Source organism: Dipodomys spectabilis, unplaced genomic scaffold, assembly GCF_019054845.1.
Source record: "Dipodomys spectabilis isolate Male_0828 unplaced genomic scaffold, ASM1905484v1 ptg000140l, whole genome shotgun sequence".
Taxonomy (NCBI): Eukaryota; Metazoa; Chordata; class Mammalia; order Rodentia; family Heteromyidae; genus Dipodomys; species Dipodomys spectabilis.
In genome coordinates this window covers 22,519,035-22,539,183 of record NW_024870817.1, presented here as the reverse complement: position 1 = coordinate 22,539,183, position 20,149 = coordinate 22,519,035, and the positions used below count along the sequence as shown (strand labels likewise).

The 20,149-nt window shown below is 39.6% G+C and overlaps 1 protein-coding gene across 1 annotated transcript in view; it reads right to left on the bottom strand.

Annotated features, from left to right (window-relative positions):
- Dmgdh (dimethylglycine dehydrogenase) overlaps positions 1-20,149 on the bottom strand; it is a 63,947-nt gene that overhangs the window by 32,726 nt on the left and 11,072 nt on the right. The window contains exons 4-9 of the mRNA XM_042690908.1: positions 19,707-19,871; positions 15,870-16,074; positions 9,820-10,068; positions 6,737-6,935; positions 2,281-2,450; positions 1,507-1,660 (exon numbers count right to left, since the gene is read on the bottom strand). Coding sequence (XP_042546842.1) covers positions 1,507-1,660; positions 2,281-2,450; positions 6,737-6,935; positions 9,820-10,068; positions 15,870-16,074; positions 19,707-19,871 — 1,142 coding nt within the window. The remainder of the gene's footprint in view (positions 1-1,506; positions 1,661-2,280; positions 2,451-6,736; positions 6,936-9,819; positions 10,069-15,869; positions 16,075-19,706; positions 19,872-20,149) is intronic.

Genomic DNA, 20,149 nt, shown 5'->3' with positions numbered 1-20,149 from the left:
CTATCTAGTTCAGTGTTAACACAAATACAAATCATTTTCACTTGCTAACATCCAGTACTTGATACCTGGGGCTGCTTGGTCTGCAGGTTTCTGGCCCTACCAGCAAAGGTACAAGTAAGGATTTGTTCAACATGACCTCTAAGACTTTTCAGTACTTAATACGAGAGCTGAGTTTGGGACAAAGGTCTCCTGACTCATTATTAAAGTCCCTTTCCACTTAACCAAGTGGATTTTTAACATGACATTTTAACTTCAGAGCACGATGCCAAGTCTGGAAAATGAGTTTTCAGTAGTTTAATTATTAAAATGATAGAGGGAACATAATGCAGATATAAACAGCACAAAGTGAAGAAGAGAACTGGCTTTTATCTAAGTCATTAAGGAAAAGCCAAACCCGTATTTGACCACCAAATGATTTGGATCAATTGTCTGCAGAGTCAGAATTTATTCATCAACAATAGAAACTCCATAATACTTTGTGCCACTTAGATCTGGTCTTAAAATAGATATCAAAACATGAAAAATAAAGCCTGAAAATAAGGTAACTTCCTTCTAGATTTGCTATTTGATTTCCCTTCGTTATGGATTCTCATGAGAAAATAGATAATCACCATTCATCCTAAGAACAACAATAACATGTGGCACTTTGCAGAAATTCAGAACTAGTTAATATTAATTAATAATAAAAATAATAACTAATTAGTATGTGGCATACTCTATGTTTTAACTTAAGCTGAACTGCTCAAAAAATGATCTTGTCCCTTAATTGATCAATTGTGCGTATAATTTTCCTGACTCAGTATACATACACTATAAAGAAGGTGCACTGAATTATTCCATGATAAAGAACCTAACACACCAGGTCCTTCAATTTGTGGGTATATACTCCAGGATTCCATCAAGTATTCTACACCATGGCAAATCTTAAGAAGCCAACTGAAGCCGGACGCTGGTGGCTCACGCCTGTAATCCTAGCTACTCAGGAGGCTGAGATCTGGGAATCACGGTTCAAAGCGAGCCCAGGCAGAAAAGTCTGTGAGACTCTTATCTCCAATAAACCACTCAGAAAACCAGAAGTGCGCTGTGGCTCAAGTGGTAGAGTGCTAGCCTTGAGCTGAAGAGCTCAGGGACAGCACACAGGCCCCAGAGTTCAAGCCCCACAACTGACAGAAGAAAAAAAAAAAGCCAACTGAAGCCATGTGAGTATACTGATGGGAGTGAAGAAGGTTCCTCTAAGCTTCTGGTGAACACCAAGTGGAAGAAGTTTCCCAGGGATGGTTACAGGACTTTCAAAGCAAAGGAATCCTAGATATAGGCCAATGTCATATTGGCTAAAGTAATGCTTCCACTGTCAGAGAATAACTGGAAAAAAATGCACTCTATGCTCCTTAGATTGGGGTGCAGTATGGGGTAAGAGTGGGCATTGGTAACTCTTTGCTGTTTTCTACTCCAACTCTGTAGTTAATGTCTTAGTCAGAAAGCACAGGTAGGTTGTCATTCTCTTACCTATACTGGGTGTCATGGCCTGGCTTATAAAACCAATGTGGCTGCTCCCAACCTGCATGGAACCCCATAGAACATTTAGCTGACAGGGTTTTGTAGAGCCCGCTGACTCTCTCAGTTGGCCTCCCAGCAAACCGTTCTTCCTTTGGATAACCAACTAAGAAAGGATAAATAGGTTGTACTTAGAAGATATTTAAACAATGGAAAATGCAGAGCTTAAAATTGAGAAGCAGGCTGGGTAGAGGTGGCTCACACTTAGACTCCTAGTTACTCAGAAGTCTAAGATCTGAGGACTGTAATTCAAAGTCAGTCCAAGGAAGTTCATGAAACTCTTATCTTCAGCTAACCACCAAAAACCATAAGTGGAAGTGTGGCTCAAGTGGTAGAAGACTACCTCTGAGTGAAAAAGCTATGGAATAGCACTCAGGCCCTGAGTTTAAGCCCCATGTACCAGCACAGACAGACAGACAGACAGACAGACAGACACACACACACACACACACACACACGTTCATATGCTCACAATTTATGTATAAAGCAAGCAAAGTGTCACTTATAGTGGTCATCAAGGGGTAAGGTAATACATATATTTAAATTTTAAAATCAGTGATGCACCCTATATATTAAATATATATAGTCATATATATTATTTGTTGAATCTTAGCAGCACAATGCTTTGTAGAGTTTTTGACCACCCCAACCCTAGAATAAAGAACATTTCAAGTCAGAGGTACTGCCATTCCATTCTTCAAGCTCTTCAGCAGATTAGTACTTCACCAATGTTGTTGAATCCATATGATTCTCTGGCTTTGGCCTCGGTGTACTGAGTTGTTGTCCATTTGCCATAGCGGTTGGGATCCAATTCTATCAGGTCAAAAGAAGGTTCTCCATGCAGGATCCAGTCACTGAGATACCTCCCTATCCCACCAGCATGGATTATGCCATATCTTAAAAATACAGAGATGGATAGTCTGTTACTAACACATACCATTTTCAAATGATGAACACATATTCAAATATTTTATAGGGCCTCAAATTTTGAATGGTCTGTGCTATTCAGAACACAGATGTAACATAATCTTTTTATGTTCTACATTTTTTTCACTCAAAAACAAATGAGGACTGGGAATGTGGCTTAAAGATGGTAGAATGCTTGCCTAACATTATGAACCCATCCTAGGTTCAATTCCTCAGCACCACATAAACCAAAAAAGCTTTTTCCCTCCCCCTCCACAAATTATACCAACATCAAATACAGTGAAAGCAGGGGTTATACCGTGGGGGAGGGACATACAAAGCAACAAAGAAATAATCTTATAAATGTGTTAGAAACAATCGCATGAAAGAAAAAAAACATTTGAATACATAACTTAGGGTTCATTTCCCTAACATCAACTTATCTGGGAAGGGAAAAAACAAATTGTTTAAATAGGGATACAGGTGGACCCATTGCAACAATGAGATGTACAAGTTGTTATGTCAAAAATGAACTTTACAACTTTGGTGGGGGGGGATGGGGGAGGAAGATTGGGTAGGGGGGTGGGGGAAGGATGGGAAGGGATGGGAAGGGGAAACAAAGGAGAAGGCTACAATGCTTGATAAGAAATGTACTCATTATCTCGCCCATGTAATTGTAACCCCTCTGTACAGTATTTTCACAAAAAAAAATGCAAAAAAAAAAAAAAAGCTGGAAGTGGTGCTGTGGCTCAAGTGGCAGAGTGCTAACCTTGAGAAAAAGAAGCTCAGGGACAGTGCCCAGGCCCTGAGTTCAAGCCCCAGGACTTCAAAAAAAATGAATATATGCTTAAGCATCAAATTAAATGTGCCTGATTTTATAGTTTCCACAGTTTCAAGAGATAACTTGCTTACAAATAGCCTATAATTCCTAGCTAGCAAAGGTACTCAGTTGAGGAAAGTGGAAATAAGGTTGGGCCCATGTGTTTGATGCTGACTGATCTTGAGGGAAGTATGGGAAAAATATGTGCTGCAACCATCTCTTCTCAGACACAGTTTAGTTCTGACTCCTTTTGGCAATGGCCTCTGTTTAAGAAACTTGGGAAGCCAGAATTCAAAGGGGCATTCACAGAGACCTATGGGGAGAACATGGAAAAGAATTTAAGATATGGAAAGGATTTTATAACTAATGGGTCACTCAATTGGAAAGGTAAACTTGTTTTCCATTTCCATAAGAAGCTACTTTAAAATTATGACTATGTTTGTATTTTTAGTATCAGAATGGAGGAGAGATGTTTCTGAGAAAATGAACAGGTCAAAGATTTTTGGGAGAGAACTAAAGAAAGTAGCAAGTAACCAGACATTAAATAATGTCAAAGGAATAACAATGCCAAACTTCAATCTATTACAGAGTCGTAGTAATGAAAATAGCTTGATATGAACATAAAATCAGGCTTGAAGACCAATAGAACAATAGAGTAGAAGACCTAGAGCCATTTAACATTCATTAAGGGAGACAAAAACATAGTGGTAGAAAGACAGCCTCTTCAACAAATGGTGCTGGCAAAACTGGAAATCCACATGCAGAAAGCTGAAACTAGATCCTTATATATCACCTTACACCAACATCAATTCAAAATGGGTCCAAGACCTCAATATCAGACCTGAAACCATGAAACTATTATAAAAAGAGTAGGGGAAACATTAGAGCTTCTGGACACAGGTAGAAATTTTCTGAGTAAAGATCCAGAAGCACAGCAAATCAAAGAAAGACTTGAAAAATAGGACTGTATCAAACTAAAAGTTTCTTCATGGGAAAGGACATATCCAACAAGCTGATTTTACCAGCTACATATCAGATAATGGCCTAATATTCAGAATATACAGAAAACTTAAAAAATTAAGCTCTTAGAAAACTAACAACCCAATTAATATATGGGCTAAGGGACTAATAAGAGTCTTCTCAGAAGAAGTAAAAATGGCCAATAACATATGAAAAAATTCCCAACATCTCAGGCCATAAAGGAAATGCAAATCAAAATGGCACTGAGATTCCACTTCACCTCAGTTAGAATGGCTATTATCAAGAAAACAGCAATAACAGATGTTGGCAGGCATGTGGCCAAAAGGGATCCCTAACACCCTGTTGGTAGGAATATGAACTAGTTCAACCACTCTGGAAAGCAACATGGAGGTTCCTTAAAAACTTAAACATAGAATTACTCTGTGATCCAGTAATTCCACTCTTGAGTATTAACTCAAAGGATTAAAAGCCAGGATAGAGTAAAGCCACTAACACAACCATGTTTACTGCAGCAATATTCATCACAGCCAAGTATGGAATCAGCTCAGATGCCCTTTAGTGGATGAATGGATCAAGAAAATATGGTATATATATATATAAATGGACTTTTGCTCACCCATTAGAAAGAATGATATTTTACTATTTGTAAAGAAATGGAAAGGGCTGGGAAGGTGGCTCAGTGGTCCAGCACTTGCCTTACATGCATGAGGCCCTGGGTTCGATTCCTCAGCACCACATAAGTAGAAAAAAAAAGCTGGAAGTGGCACTGTGGCTCAAGTGATAGAGCGCTAGCCTTGAGCTGAAGAGCTGAAGGACAGCACCCAGGCCCAGAGTTCAGGCCCATGACTGGACCCCCCCCCCAAAAAAAAAAAAAGAAATGGAAAGACCTGGAAAAGTTAAGTATAGTAAGTCAAGCCCAGAGTGTGTAATTCCTTAGGAAGGCAAAGCCAAAGCTCAGTAAATTAAGATATCAAGAAGAAAGTACATGAAAGGGATAGGGTAGGGTGGGGTCAAGGGGATAGGGGTAAACAAATGAGGATAAGAGGAGGAGAATGCAGTCAAGAATCCAATATATATCCTACAAAATTAAGAAGAATGAAGGAAGGAGTAAGTAGGGGAGGGAGGAGTAAGAATATTGAAAGGAGTAATATTGATCAAGATATATTGTATATTGTATTGCTTTGTTAAATAGCAATTCCTTTGTACTACTTAAAAAAAATAATAAAATAAGCCAGGTGCTGGTGGCTCATGCCTGTAATCCTAGCTATTCAGGAGGCTGAGATCTGAGGATCCTGGTTTGAAGCCAGCCCAGGCAGAAAAGTCTCTGTAAGACTCTTATCTCAAATTAACCACTCAAAAACTGGAAGTAGCACTGTGGCTCAAATGGTAGAGCACTAGCCTTGAACACAAAAAGAAACTCAAGGATAGCGCCCAGGCCCTGAGTTCAAGCCCCACAACCAACACCAACAAAAAAAAAGATAATAAAATAATTTTAAAAACTTGTAGTACTGTATGCATTATCCTGCCCATGTAATTGTAACCCCTCTGTACAGTATGTTCTCAAATAAAATAAAAAAAAAAAAAAACAAAAAAAAAACTTGTAGTACCCAGCTCCACAAAGGGAAAACAAAACAAACTAACACAAGAATTCTATACCCTAAAAATATAATGACATGCAAGGTAGAACCACAGTTCTAAGATTGGAAATGCTAGATTTCTTTACACCAATTTTGGTATTTTAGAAAAATGAATGGTTTAGTTGTTATTATGCTCTTTATCAAGGAGAATAGAAAGGCTGCAGCTTACTTTCTGTGAGCAGTGGTAGGCCAGGAACAGAGTTGACAATCATTAAGCATTAGTTGAATAATTGGCCAAATAAAATGGAGAAGAGAAATAGAATGCTAGAAGTTGTGCTATAATGACAAAGTGAATTTGACATCAATATTCACCAAATTAATGGGACAAATATTAGAAATAAAATATCAAAAAGGTTACTTAATCATAATAAGAAGCAACCCAAGCTATTACAGTGAAGTAAATCATGCTGGAGAACACAAATTATGGTGGAAATGTATCCGTATATTAGACAGTTGATATTTTGGATTATCCTTGTCACTTTGTGTTAGGAAAACAACATTGTAAAGTTGAAGCAAATTGACCTATGTGATAACAACAGTGTGAAAAGGGATAAATAATCAAAATTACAGGAAGTATGTATAGAGGAAGTGAAAATGATTGCTTTTCTTGGGCTAATCTTGTGTAAGTGATTGGACCACGATATAGTCTATGCTTCAAAATGGAAACTTGTTGCTTCTTATATTACTCTTTGATTATGAAAGGGAGAAAATCCACTCACCCCACCCCACCACCAACCCCCTTGCTTGGATTATCCTTTTTTGGGCCTGGAATTCTGTGACCAGACTTGAATAATACAAATGCTTCTACATAAATGTTGACTTGCACAGTGATACTCACCCAAAGCCTATAGCCACCCAGTAGTTCCTGACCCCCTGATGGGGCCCCACCATTGGCAGGATGTCAGGGGAGTAGGTGATAGGACCATTGATGATATTGATGATGTCAGCATTCTTCAAGACAGGAACCATCTCCATGGCCATCTCCACATACTCCATAATACGGTCTAGATCAGACTCAAAGAGTTCCTTCCCAAAGCCTTGAATGACATGGCATGGTGTCACAGGTGCAATGACAATGCCTTTACATCACTGAAGTCTCGGAAACAGTCCTCATCTATAGACACAATTAGTGCACTACTGTCTTCTCCCTCCTCCTTTTTTTTTTTTCTTTTTCTTTTTGTCATTGTGGAGCTTGAACTCAGCCTAGGCATTGTCCCTCAGCTCTTCAGCGCAAGGTGAGAGTGCTAACTCTTGAACCACAGCACCACTTCTGGTTTTCGAGTGGTTTATTGGAGATAAGAGTTTCACGGACTTTCCTGCCCTAGCTGACTTTGAACCGTGATCCTCAGATCTCAGCCTCCTGAGTAGCTAGGATTACAGGCATGAGCCACCGGCGCCCCTCTCCCTCCTCCTTTTTTTAAACCTAAACTTGTACAAAGGATTACTCACTCTGTTACTGAGAATGATATTATCATTCTTGAAGTAAAATCAGCTTTTTAATTAATAAAATTTAAATTTCTATATATTGTTTCTAATATTTAACCCATCTACATTAAAAACTAATTAGGTTTGTCAAGAGAAATTTTTATTCTTCAATTGACCACAAGATCCTGGTTTATCCATCTAGGTTAAGAGCAAATACAACCAGCACACTGAGAAAAGTAGACCACTGTCCACAATCTTCTGGGCCCAGGCATGGGGGTATGCACCTGTAATACAGCTATCCAGGAGGCATGAGTAGAAGGATCACACTTTGAGGTTGGCCCATGTGACAATTCCTCCAGAAGAAAGACTATAACATGTGAAATTGTTAGGACCAAGTCAAAGTTAAGCAGATAAGGTATTGATTAGACCAAGGAAGGAGGAAACTTAACTGGGACAAACAAGTCCCAGGGAACCTGAGATACATAGGTACAGACCCTAGGAATAGAACAAGACTGCTGCGGTCTGACAGTTATTGAAACTTGACCATTTGTATTGATTAAGAATAGGGCCAAATGTTAAATTTCAAAAATAAAGGCTTAAGTAGCTAATTAGGCACCAGGGTGGGTGAGCTAGGCATCTGCATTCCAAAGGAATGTCTCATCACTAGGCGATTTGGGTAGCTAATCAAATTGCTCTCCACAGTTTGGGGAGGTAATGTTTTCCTAGGGCTATCATGTTTGTGTTTCTCTAGAGCAAAGCCCTCCTAGCTCACAACTCCACTGAGCCAGCTACCTGCTTTCAAGAGAGGACGTGCCCCACCTCCAGGCCTAGAAGCTAGGAAAACAGCTCCCATCTCCTGCTTAGGCACCAAGATGTCTGCAAGGATGGCTTATTGTATTTGTGGATAGCTCTGGCTTATTGCTTTGATGCCATTTGTAATCACTAACTGCTAGTTATGCTTTTGTAATTTGCTTCTTGGTCAATTACGAAACTGCCACTGACCACTTACAAATGCTCTTCTCCCCCACCTTCCCCCACCCATAGATCCTTTAAATACCCTGAGCTATTTGACTTTATTGCTGGTCTTCACTGTCTCAATATAGTGGAGGTCAGCCACCATAGCTAAAAAAACCCAAACAAACAAAAAACAAAAAACAAACAAACAAAAAAAATGATTCCTAGCACTATTGATTGAGTGTTGGTGACTCCTTTCACCAGATCATGGGTTGAGTCCCGGGGCTGGTGGGACTCCATGATCTGGTGAAAGGAGTTAAGATACTTCAGCCCAGGCAAAGACTAGAGACCCTACCTAAAAATAGATGAAGCAATAGAGAGATTGAAGTGTGATATGTGGTATAACTCAGATAGTAGAGAACCTACCTAGCAAGCTCAAGGCCCTTTGTTCCATCCCCAGTACTGAAAAACAACAACAACAACCTCTCTGCCCATTCTGATGATTTCCCACGCAGCCACTGGCCAGCTTCTCCTAGCATGTCAAGGCTACAGCACAGCAGCCTTGGCTACCCAATGTGCCTTTGGTCCCATGGCACTCTTACTCAGGGATACCACAAAATCTGGCTCTCTCTTCAACTGGGACTTGTTTCAATATTATTCAGCAGCAATATTACTCAGAAAGGCTGTGGCATGGAAAAGAGAGTGAGACTTCCTCACTCTGAGATCAGGCGCAATTCCACCCTGGCTCAAAAGTGCAGGACCCACTCAGCAAAATCCAAACTCTGTAGACTCTAAAAGAGGCAGTTAGTGATCACTTTCTGTTGGATTCATTTTGCATCCTTAGTTGCTTATTAAAGCATAATTCTAGGAAGCATCATTTCCTCTATTTTTTATATTTCCCCAAATATTTAAGTATCCTAATGAACTTTCAACTAGATTTATATGTTAGAACCAGAGGTTCTCCCCAGGCAACCCAATTCTTAATCTGGTTCTTTGGAAATGTTTCCTGAAAAACAAAACCTAACCCATTTCCCTTATAGAGCTTGAAAAAGAAATGATCACTGCCCCTGTTCCAGGATCTAGCCTGAACCTTTCCCATTTATGTTCCTTGGAAGTACTTGGTTTGTAGTATGAAATTGCTCAGCTGTTAGAGACTGCTAGGATTTCCTTCTTAGAAGGACTGATAGCCTGTCTCTGCTACCTGTGTGGAGCCAACTGTAAAAGCACAATAGTAGCTTTGTTCAGATCTTGAAACTGGACCAAGTAGACAGTGAGCAGATCAAGAAAAACAAAATGGGGAAATAGGTGGTTGATATAGGCATGTAAAGATGACCTGAGGCTTTCAGAACAGCTCCCACAGGTTTCTTCAGCTTCTCCACTGCCAATTGCATCTTTTCCCTACCTCAAGCCCTGCCTCTGCACTGTCCCAAGTGTCTGATGGTATAGGATAGTGGTCCTGTTTTAATCTATACCAGACCCCCAGCTGTGAAGATGATGAACACATGTGTCAGACCTATATAAGATATGATTTGCTGAACCCACCTGGAGGGACTCCGCTGGTAACCCAGGAGTCCTGAATTTTCATTTTCTCCTGGCTTTCATATGGACCCAATAAAAGCCCATCTCTCTCCTGCCGCAGGTAATAGGATCCTTCCAGATCTCGGATCACAGGGAGTTCTTGCTTCAAAGCTTTCACTTCAGGTATAGTTGATGTAATGATATATTGATGTTGAACTGGGATGAGAGGATGCTCCAGTCCAATCATTTTACCTACCTCACGGGCCCAAAAGCCTTAAGGAACAACAACAAAAAAAATTGAAAATGTTACCACACCTGTAAAAATACCTTATATGACACTGATTGGAAATTTATACTTAAAAACATCTAGAAGACTTAAGTACTCTGTGAAATTGAAAGAAGACTGTAAGAAACTTTATTTTTGTTTCAGTGCTAGAAATCTAATCTAGGGCTTTGTATATGCTAGGCACTCTATTACCTGAGCCATAGCCCCCTGGAACATTTTGCCTTTTAGTTATTTTTCAGATCGGATCTTAGATATTTTGCTCAGGGACAGCCTCAGATCTTAATCCTCCTACCTCTCCTTTTTGGGGTAACTGGGATTACAGTTCCATATCATGTCCAGTTTGTTTGTTGAGATGAAGTCTTGCTAAGTATTTTGCCTATGTAGGCTTCAAATCACCATCTTCCTTATAGTCTGCCTTCCAAGTAGCTGAGATTACAACTATGTACCACTCATTTCTGGACCCCTGCCCAGAGTTTTGAAGATGTCTACAACATAAGGAAACTTCATTCCTGAAAAACAGTTTTTCCTGGCCAGGCACTGGTGGCTCATGACTGTAAGCTTAACTACTCAGGAGGCTGAGATCTAAGGATTGTGGTTTGAAGTCAGGAAATCTGTAAGACTCCTATATCCAATTAACCAGAAGGAAAATGCAGGGGGAAGCAGGTGGTTAAGGACAAAGTGAAGAAGGTGTGGCTCAAATGGTAGAGCATTATCCTTGAGGAAAAAAAAAGTACAGGGACAGTGCATTGGCCCTGAATTCAAGCCCCAGGATCTGCACAATAAATAAATTAATTAATTAATTTATTTTTCCTTTAAGATGAGCAGGGAAGAAACCAGGTGCCAGTAGATCATATATGTAACCCTAGCTATTCAGGATACAGAAAGTTGAGAATTGTGGTTCAAAGAACAGGCAGGAATATCTAACTAAAAAAAGAAAAAGTTGGAAGTAAAGCTGTAGCTCACGTGGTAGAGCCCTAGCCTTGCGTGAAAAGCTAAGTGACTGTATCCAGGCCCTGATTTCAAGCTCCATTACTGGTACAAAAACAAAACTAGTAGAGATGAAAAAGTATTTGAAAGAAGAAAAAGAACAGCCCATAAAACAATAAAAAAAAATATATCAGAGAAACCACAACAAGGGAAATTGGGCTCATCAGTAAGTAAGCAATTTCTAAAACAATGTCTTTCTCATGTTATATCATTTTCCCAATACTGAACTGGGTGGGAAGGTTGTGGCTAGGAAACTCTTGATTATTTCTCACACTGGCACTTCCGTACCCAGACAAGGGTACTGGTCCAGAGAAACAACCAAGTTAGATATACTGTAATCACCACAGTGATTCTATGCTGCAGAAAGACTTTTGGAACTCCAGGACACCTTCCCTGGTCTGAAGATATTTTAGAATCTAAAATGATAAAACTAATGATTATTTGCAAGGTTGTGATGTTGGCTTAGTTCTGTGTGATTGTCTATGTGTCATCGTCTTATGTTTTTGCTAGTACTAGGGTTTAGACTCAGGACCTTGAGCTTGTCTGGTTGGCTCTCTCTCTACCAGTTGAGCCATACCTTCAACCCAAATTTTTGCTGGTTATTTTGCAGGATTGAGTCTTAAAGACTTCTTTCCTGGATGGCCTTGGGCTGTCATCCTCTAGGTCTCAGTCTCCATAGGTGCCAAGCAGCTCCCCCTCCTCCTCTTTTTCTTTTTTTTTTTCTTTCTCTTCTTTTTGGTGTCTAATCAAGAGCCCTCTATTATGAAATTGAGAGCTAAACAAAGAATCATTTATTAGTTAGTCTGGGAATGCAGATTATGTTCTTTTATGAGTCTAAGTTTGTTCCTATTTTAACATCCAAACCTTATCCCTAAACCTTATTGTTTGCTTGGTTTTTGGCTTATAGTTAAGTTGGTCATACTCTTATAACGATCTTAGAAATGTCTGCCCATTTGTAAACAGGAAATCTAATCTACAATCATCAGAGCTATGTGTCCCTCTTTAATATTAAAGGTAATTTATTTTTTGTTATAGGAAGATATGCAATGCTCAGGTTAGGACTTTGTAGAAAAATAATAGTAAAACCACACATTCTAGTTATATTCACTAGAGCAATTTAAATATAAGTAGTCAAAAATATTTAGTCTAGCAATTCCAACTACTACAGGATCCTCAATATACTTGTTTCAATTAAAAACATAAATTGAGAAAAAATAAATTCTATTCTTTTCAAACACATTTACAAATTTCTTAGTTTAATTGCTTGCTTATTAATGTACTTCATCATAACAATAAAATAGAAATGTTTGCATAACTATCAAATGAGTATATTACTCATTTGATACCCATAGCAAGCTCTATATTGTTTTACCCTTTGGCGTTAGTGACTAAGTCATTTTCTCCCCTAAGAGGTAGTCAGATTAGCCTAAAGCTAGCCAAGATTACACTTTATTTCCTGTGTGATCACTTACCCACTAAATTCAAAGCAAAGAGACACGTATGGAAAAAATCATGCATTAGTACGTGAAAAGCAACTGAAGAGCCAATAAAAATGACCACTGGAAATGACTTCCATTTTAAAAACTACAGTGATCAGTAGAAATGAGGTTAAAATAAAGAGTCGAGTTTTATGAAAAAGTGCAGCTCTGCAAGATGTTTTATCTGGCAACAATGATGCTTTTATCAAATCTAGCAATTATTTTTGATGGAACACTGGGTTTCATAATAGCATAATCAATCACATTTCTGATTTACCATTTTAGTAAAATAAAATTCTTAGGTGAAATTTTCAGGGTTATCTCAGGTTTAAGAGGAAAATTGGAAATGAGGTCAAAAAAAGCCATCATCACACAGAACAAAGGTTTGCATCTCATAACAGCCCCCCCAGGTTTCCTTGCTATACCCGAGGAAGGGATAAAAATGAAGTCAATTTTGAAAGATGTGGCTGCTAAAAGCAAGTTACATATTGCATAGCAAGAGTTGAGCATTAAAAACTTTAAGGCAAGGAGATATGACAAAATAAACAGGACTCAAGAAACAAAGGACCTCCACTCAATTTGTCGTATCATATCTAAATGACTCCATATTCTTGACCACATATATGGTATATGTATGCATGTGTGTATATATATACATACATATATATATGTATATATATATATATGTGTGTATATATATATATATATATATGCACATCTTAGGGAAGGACACAGAATCAGAGGGAATGGGAAAATGTACAACAGGGGGCCCTATCAGCTGCACTGGGCATTGATAAAAATGAACTAAGTAACTCAGGGGCAGGGATGGGAGGGAGGGAATGAGAGGGAAAGAGGGAACAGCTTACATTAAAAAAAAAAAAAGAAATGGGGGCTGGGAAGGTGGCTCAGCGGTAGAGTGCATGCCTTACAAGCATGAGGCCCTGGGTTCGATTCCTCAGCACCACATAAACAGAAAAAGCTGGAAGTGGCGCTGTGGCTCAAGTGGTAGAGCGCTAGCCTTGAGCTGAAGAGCTGAGGGACAGCGCCCAGACCCAGAGTTCAAACCTCATGACCGGCAAAAAAAAAACAAAAACAAACAAACAAAAAAGAAATGTATATATGTATATTTCTTCTACCAAATGGAGAAGAAATAGTTGTATTGTCAAAGCTCATAGAATTTACAAATGTTATAGACCATGATAATGACAATTTGCCTTGTGAAGGTTAAATTGTGTTTGTGACTTTAAGTATCACTATCTCACAATACTGTGAGATGTATGTAATCACTTAATCTCAATAAAAAATTATTTTTAAAACTTCCTTAGGTTTGCTTACTCCAGAATATACTCACTATAGTCTCTTACAGAAATGCCTTTCCAACAATGTCTCTCAAAGGACATTTGCAAATCAAGCAGTAAAATTTAATATACAGTTTCTCAGTTAGAGAGATATCTCAGTGTTAAAAGAGCACTTGCCTAGCATGTGCATGGTCCTAGGTTTGAACTCCAGCACTAACGGGAAAAAAAGAAAAAGAAAAAGGAAGGGCAAGGAAATATAGCCCTTAAACCTCCACCCAGATCATCTGAATTAGAATCTTTTTGAAGCCCTAGAAATATCCTGAGAGGATTCTTAGGCACGCGAGCATCATAAACAAACTCTTTGAGAAGCCAGCTTACCAGAAGAATGAGTGATAGATGGCATTAGGACAAAAAAAAAATTATCTTAAGGCTGCTACCAAGCAGCTAAGATGACCAGATTCTAGTGTCTCCCGGACCAGAGTACAAACCTACAAGGAAATAATGATCATTATAATACCTATTTTTTAGTGCTTTCTACATGCTAAGTCCATTTACTACCCATAATACCTTTTTTGAATGGCACTATCAGCCTCCCTTTACAAACTGGCTATTTCCCCCAGTCATAGGTTGGCAAGGCATGTGTCTCTGAGTCAGAGAGGCCAGGACCCTGGAGAATGGCAGCCACATCAGCAGCCTTTATAGTTTTAACCATTTGATTATACTTAGAAGTCTATAGCCTGGTTACTTTAAGTCCATCTCCAAGCTGGCCTGTGGACCTTGCCTGAATCTGTGAGGGAAAGTTAATTCCTGAGTGGCTCTGAGGAGTATTTCAGCTGCTGCATGCTCAAGTCATGTGGATTTTCTTTCCTTATCTTTTATTTTTCTTTCTTTCTTTTTTCTTTTTTTTTTTTTTTTTTGTGGTGCCAGTAATGGAGCTTTAACTTGCAGCCTTGAGTGTTTACTTGGGTTTTTCACTCCCAGCTGGTGCTCTACCATGCCTCCAGTCCCACCTTTTGCTAGTTATTTGGAAATAAGAATCTGAAAGATGGGCTGGGAAGGTGGCTCAGTGGTAGAGCGCTTGCCTTGCATGCTCGAGGCCCTGGGTTCGATTCCTCAGCACCTCATAAGCAAAAAGAAAAAAGCCGGGAGTGGTGCTGTGGCTCAAGTGGTAGAGCGCTAGCCTTGAGCTGAAGAGCTGAGGGACAGTGCCCAGGCCCAGAGTTCAAGCCCCATGACCGGACCCAAAAAGAAAAAAAAAAAAGAATCTGACAGATTTGTCTGCCTACGTGAGCTCTAAACCTCAATCTTCATATCTCAACATCCTGAGCAGCTAGCATTTTAGATGGAAGCCAGCACATGATAGGGTTTAAGTGTTAAAAAAATAAAAACAACTTTAAAGTTCCTTTCCATTAACTCCAGTTCTAAAGGAGAACATATCCAAAGTTTGGCCCCCAATTTCTGAAGTTTATCCTGTGGGAAGCCTCTTTGTTCCAGATAAGGTGTCTTAAAAATATGCTTCCCCGCCTCCCCCTCACTCTCCTCCCATTAGCTACTCATATGTAATCAGTTATCATTTTCTCTAGTAAATTTTGTCCAATGGAAGAGAAGAGATAGAGGAGTAAAAGGTAAAGAAAAGATGATGGCCAGAGATCTGATGGGAATGAGCTAAGAATTGAGAACTGAGGCAACGTAATCCATACAACTTCTAGCAAGATGCTACCTGAAACTGGAATAATATAATCTGGCTATTGGGATAGATTCTAAACACATAAAGGAAAAAGAAGCCTCACTTGGCAAAATACAACCTGGAACAGAAGTAAATGACAAATTCAAAAAAAGACAAATTGTTTATTGATCTCAAGGACAGCACGGAGTCACACGCCAAGGGCAAAGTCATGGAGGTAAACCCGAAGGCCAAGGGCATGGCTCAAGTGATAGAGTGCCTGCCTACCAAGACTGAGGCCCCAGCGTCCAATCCCCAGTTTAACACGAACACTGTGTGTTTCAGAAGGATAGGATGCTCACCTGCAGCATTCACAATTCGATTTGCTCTTATAGATCCCTGTAGTGTTTCCACATCCCATGTTCCATCTGGCCTGGGTTTCAGGGAAGTCACTGGCGCAGGATACTTTAACAGGGCACCATATTTCCTAGCTCCAGCAGCCAGGGCCATGGTTAGAGAATAAGGATCAATGTGACCATCCCCAGGAGTATACAGTCCAGCTAAAATCTGAATTATGAAAGAGTCAGTGCTTAAATAGATATATACCTATGACTCTGTCTAGATACATTCTGTAGCAAATATCTGACAACACTGGGCTTTAAGAGTCCATCTTGGGGGCTGGGTATGGTGGGACATGCATGTAGTCTTAGCTACTCTGGAGGCAGAGGTAAGAGGGTCATGGCTCAAGGCTAACCCCAATGAAGTTGATATGACAGGAGGCATGGCTCCAGTGGTCCTTTCCTAGCAAACATGAAGTCATGAGTTCAAGAACCAGGGTAAAAAGTGCATGTCAGTGAGTCAGTGAGCCAGCCACTAGTGACTCATGCCTGTAAATCCTACCTGTTCAGGAGACTGATATCTAAGGATGGCAGTTCAAAGCCAGCCCAGGCAGGATATTCCATGAGATTCTTATCTCCAATTAGCCACCAGAAAAAAAAAAGAGCTAGAAGTGGAACTGTGGCTCAACTGATAAAGCACCAGCTTTAAGTAAAAAAGCTAAGGGATAGCACCCAGGCCCTGAGTTCAAAGCCTAGGGCCAGCATACACATACCAAAAAGAAGAAGGAGGAGGAGGAGGAGGAGGAGGAGGAGGAGGAGGAAGAGCAGGAAAGAAAGAAAGAAAGAAAGAAAGAAAGAAAGAAAGAAAGAAAGAAAGAAAGAAAGAAAGAAAGAAAGAAAGAAAGAAAGAAAGAAAGAGTGGAGTGAAGCTTGCAATTGTCTCTAACATCCTTTCTTCTTTTCTCCCATAGCAACACAACTCAGATGTTCTGTTCATTTGGACACATGGCCACTAAAATCAAGAAAAACTGTTTCTAGCATTCCTGGAAACTATTAGTGCTAGCTGGTAGCTAAAACCATTACTAAATTCTGGCCAGTTGACAGGCAAATCAAAGTGCTATATAGCACCTTTTACAAATTGTCTTAAAAAGACATCTAGTACAATCTCTTTTTTGTCCTAGCCTCCAATGTCACATTAGTCCAAGGGAGACATATCTCTATCTGGAATGCAGACATAATGGCTGAAGCTCTAGCTGCCATCTTGGAAGAATAATGCAAGTGTCACACTCCAAAAGTTATAGAGCAAGGGTCTGGAAGATGAATGGTTTCCTGAAGTCTTCATGAAAAAGACCCACCATTCAAGCCCTGTAATGCTTCCGTGAGAGAGAAACTTCTATCTTGTTTGAGCATTATTAAATTGGTTTCCGATAGGTAAAGTCATGTCTAATCCTAACAAAGTCCACTATAATTTATATGTAATTGCTTAGTAGTAGTAATAAATATACATGTATATCTGAAGTCTTGAAAATTTATGTTTTTCCAGTTAGTTACTGTGCTAGAAACGAAGAGTAAAACTAAGATGAAATGAACTGATAGACTGGAAAATATTATAATTAGGTCTTATCTATTCAACAAAATTCTTTTCAGCATCAAATAGAACAAGGAACTTTTGTGAACTATTTTTTCTGCATCTACTGAAATGATTGTGTGATATTTGTCCTCTACTCAATTACTATGATATTATTATGATTGATTTTCTTTTTTTTCTTTTATTTTGTCGGTTGTGGGGCTTGAACTCTGGGCCTGAGCACTGTCCCTCAGCTCTTCAGCTCAAGGCTAGCACTCTACCACTTGAGCCACAGTGCCACTTCTGTTTTTCTAGTGGTTTATTAGAGTCTCACGGACTTTCTTGCCTAGGCTGGCTTTGAACCGCGATCCTCAGAGCTCAGCCTCCTGAGTAGCTAGGATTATAGGTGTGAGCCACCAGCACTCAGCACAATTGATTTTCATAAGGTAAAATAACCCTGCATTCCTGGGATACCTTCCACTGGGTCAAATTGTAGAACATTTTTTGTATGTTGCTAATTCATTTACCTAGTATGTCCTGGAGGATTTTTGCATATCTTGTTCCTGAGGGGCACAGCATTTCTTGTGATGTCTTTGTTTTTCATGTCAGAGCAATGTGGCTTTATAGAACCCTTATTTCTTCTCTAATCTTAGAAGTTTTTGCGAAGGATTAGTGTTAACTCTTCAAATGTTGGGATGAATGTACCAGTGAAGCCATCTGGATCCAAACTTTTCTTTGTGGGAAGCTTTTGTTGCTTTAATGTTATTAACATTAATATTAATGCAACAAAATAATAGGCTTTATGTGACATGTTTATACAGGCATGGAATATACATTGATCATCATATTCACCCTGTAGGAATTTATTTTATTTTATTTTGGCAGTTCTGGGGCTTGAATGCAGGGCCTGGGTGCTGTCCCTGAGCTCTTTCAAGGAAACAGCATCTGCTTCCCTTAACAACCCAGCTGGGGCACCCAGGACATTCACACCAACCAGTGTAGTCAGAGGGCTAAGGTTTAAACTCTTGTTCTAGACCTTTCTAGACAGGCTACTTGGACTCACAATGTAAATAGTCTGCCTATGCTTCAGTTTTCTATTTAGTAATAACAGCTACCTTATAATATTACTCTACCAATTAAATGGAATTTCACATATAAAGGGCTTAACTTGGTCCTTGGTACATAAATGTATTCTGTCACGTTAGACAGTGTTATTCATATTCAAAAAAGATGATTGGACTGAAAAGGTGGCTCAGTGGTAGAGAGTTTGCCTTGCATGCATGAGGCCCTGGGTTCGATTGCTCAGCACCACATAAGCAGAAAATGCCAGAAGTGGTGCTGTGGCTCAAGTGGTAGAGCACTCGCCTTGAGCTGAAGAGCTGAGGGGCCCAGAGTTCAGGCCCCACAACTGACCCCCCCCAAAAAAAGATGACTAACTAGTAGGGTAAAACCACCTCATTCCTTGTAGTGGATTATCTTAGGAAATTTGTTATAAATATAGATCTATGCCTGGTACAAAGTCTGTAAGAGCAGTAGTGCGCTTTCTAGAATGATCATATCAGGTTGTTTCTCCATGGGACATACAGTAATAGAAAGGTATGGTTTGTTAGGCACTCCTGGCTCATACCTGTAATCCTGACTACTCAGGAGGCTGAGATCTGTGAATCATGTTCCAAAGCCAGCCAGAGCAACAAAGTGTATAAAACTTCTATCTCCAATCAACCATCACCAAAACAAAACAAAAATGCCAGACGTGATGCTGTGACTCATGCGGTAAAATGTTAACCTTGAGTGAAAAAGCTAAGGGACAGTACCCAGGCCCCCAGTTCAAGTCCCAGTACTGGTACACACACAAAAACAATCATTTTAAGCAGAAAATTAAGATTTTTGCATTGCTTTTCCATATTTAATCTGGCATATATAACAGCTCATCTTGATTTACCCAAAACAATCATGTACTTTTGCCAATCAAAATGTGGGTATAAAGAATTTCCACTTTTGGGCTTGGAAGGTGGCTCAGTGGTAGAGCACTTGCCTTGCATTCATGTGGCCCTGGGTTCGATTCCTCAGCACCACATAAGCAAAAGAAAAAAGCCAGAAGTGGTGCTGTGGCTCAAGTGGTAGAGCGCTAGCCTTGAGCTGAAGAGCTGAGGGACAGCGCCCAGGCCCAGAGTTCAGGCCCCACGACTTGATCCCCCCCCCCCAAAAAAAAGAATTCCCACTTTTTATTTGTTTCTTAGAACACCTTTCTAAGTCACATTAACAAATGGTAAAAATGACTTTCAGATGTATACCTTATTCATGTTGAGCAAAGGGAACATCTCCTGAATTTGTTCAGGTTCAATGATGTACTGCTCTGTTGCATGCCAGCCAGTCCGCGTCATCTGATATTTAAATTCATCTACCCTTACCGGAGTTGTAGCAATTCTGATACTGCCTGGCTGATGAAATCCCACCACCTATGATAATAATTCCAATGAAATCCCATAAGTAAATTATTATTATTGTACTCAAACACAGTTCTCTAATGCAACGTATAAGGAAAGAAATTTACTATGTACTGAAAAGATAAGGGCATGAAATATTTGTGTCTTACAAAAAAGACATTCATCCAACAACTGTTTACTAAATGCTCCTCTGTGCCAGACAATACTCTAAGTCCCAGAGATACTGAACGAGAGGCAAAGACCTTGCCTAGATTGAGTTGTTAGTGCATAGGTAAAGTCAAGACAGCTCT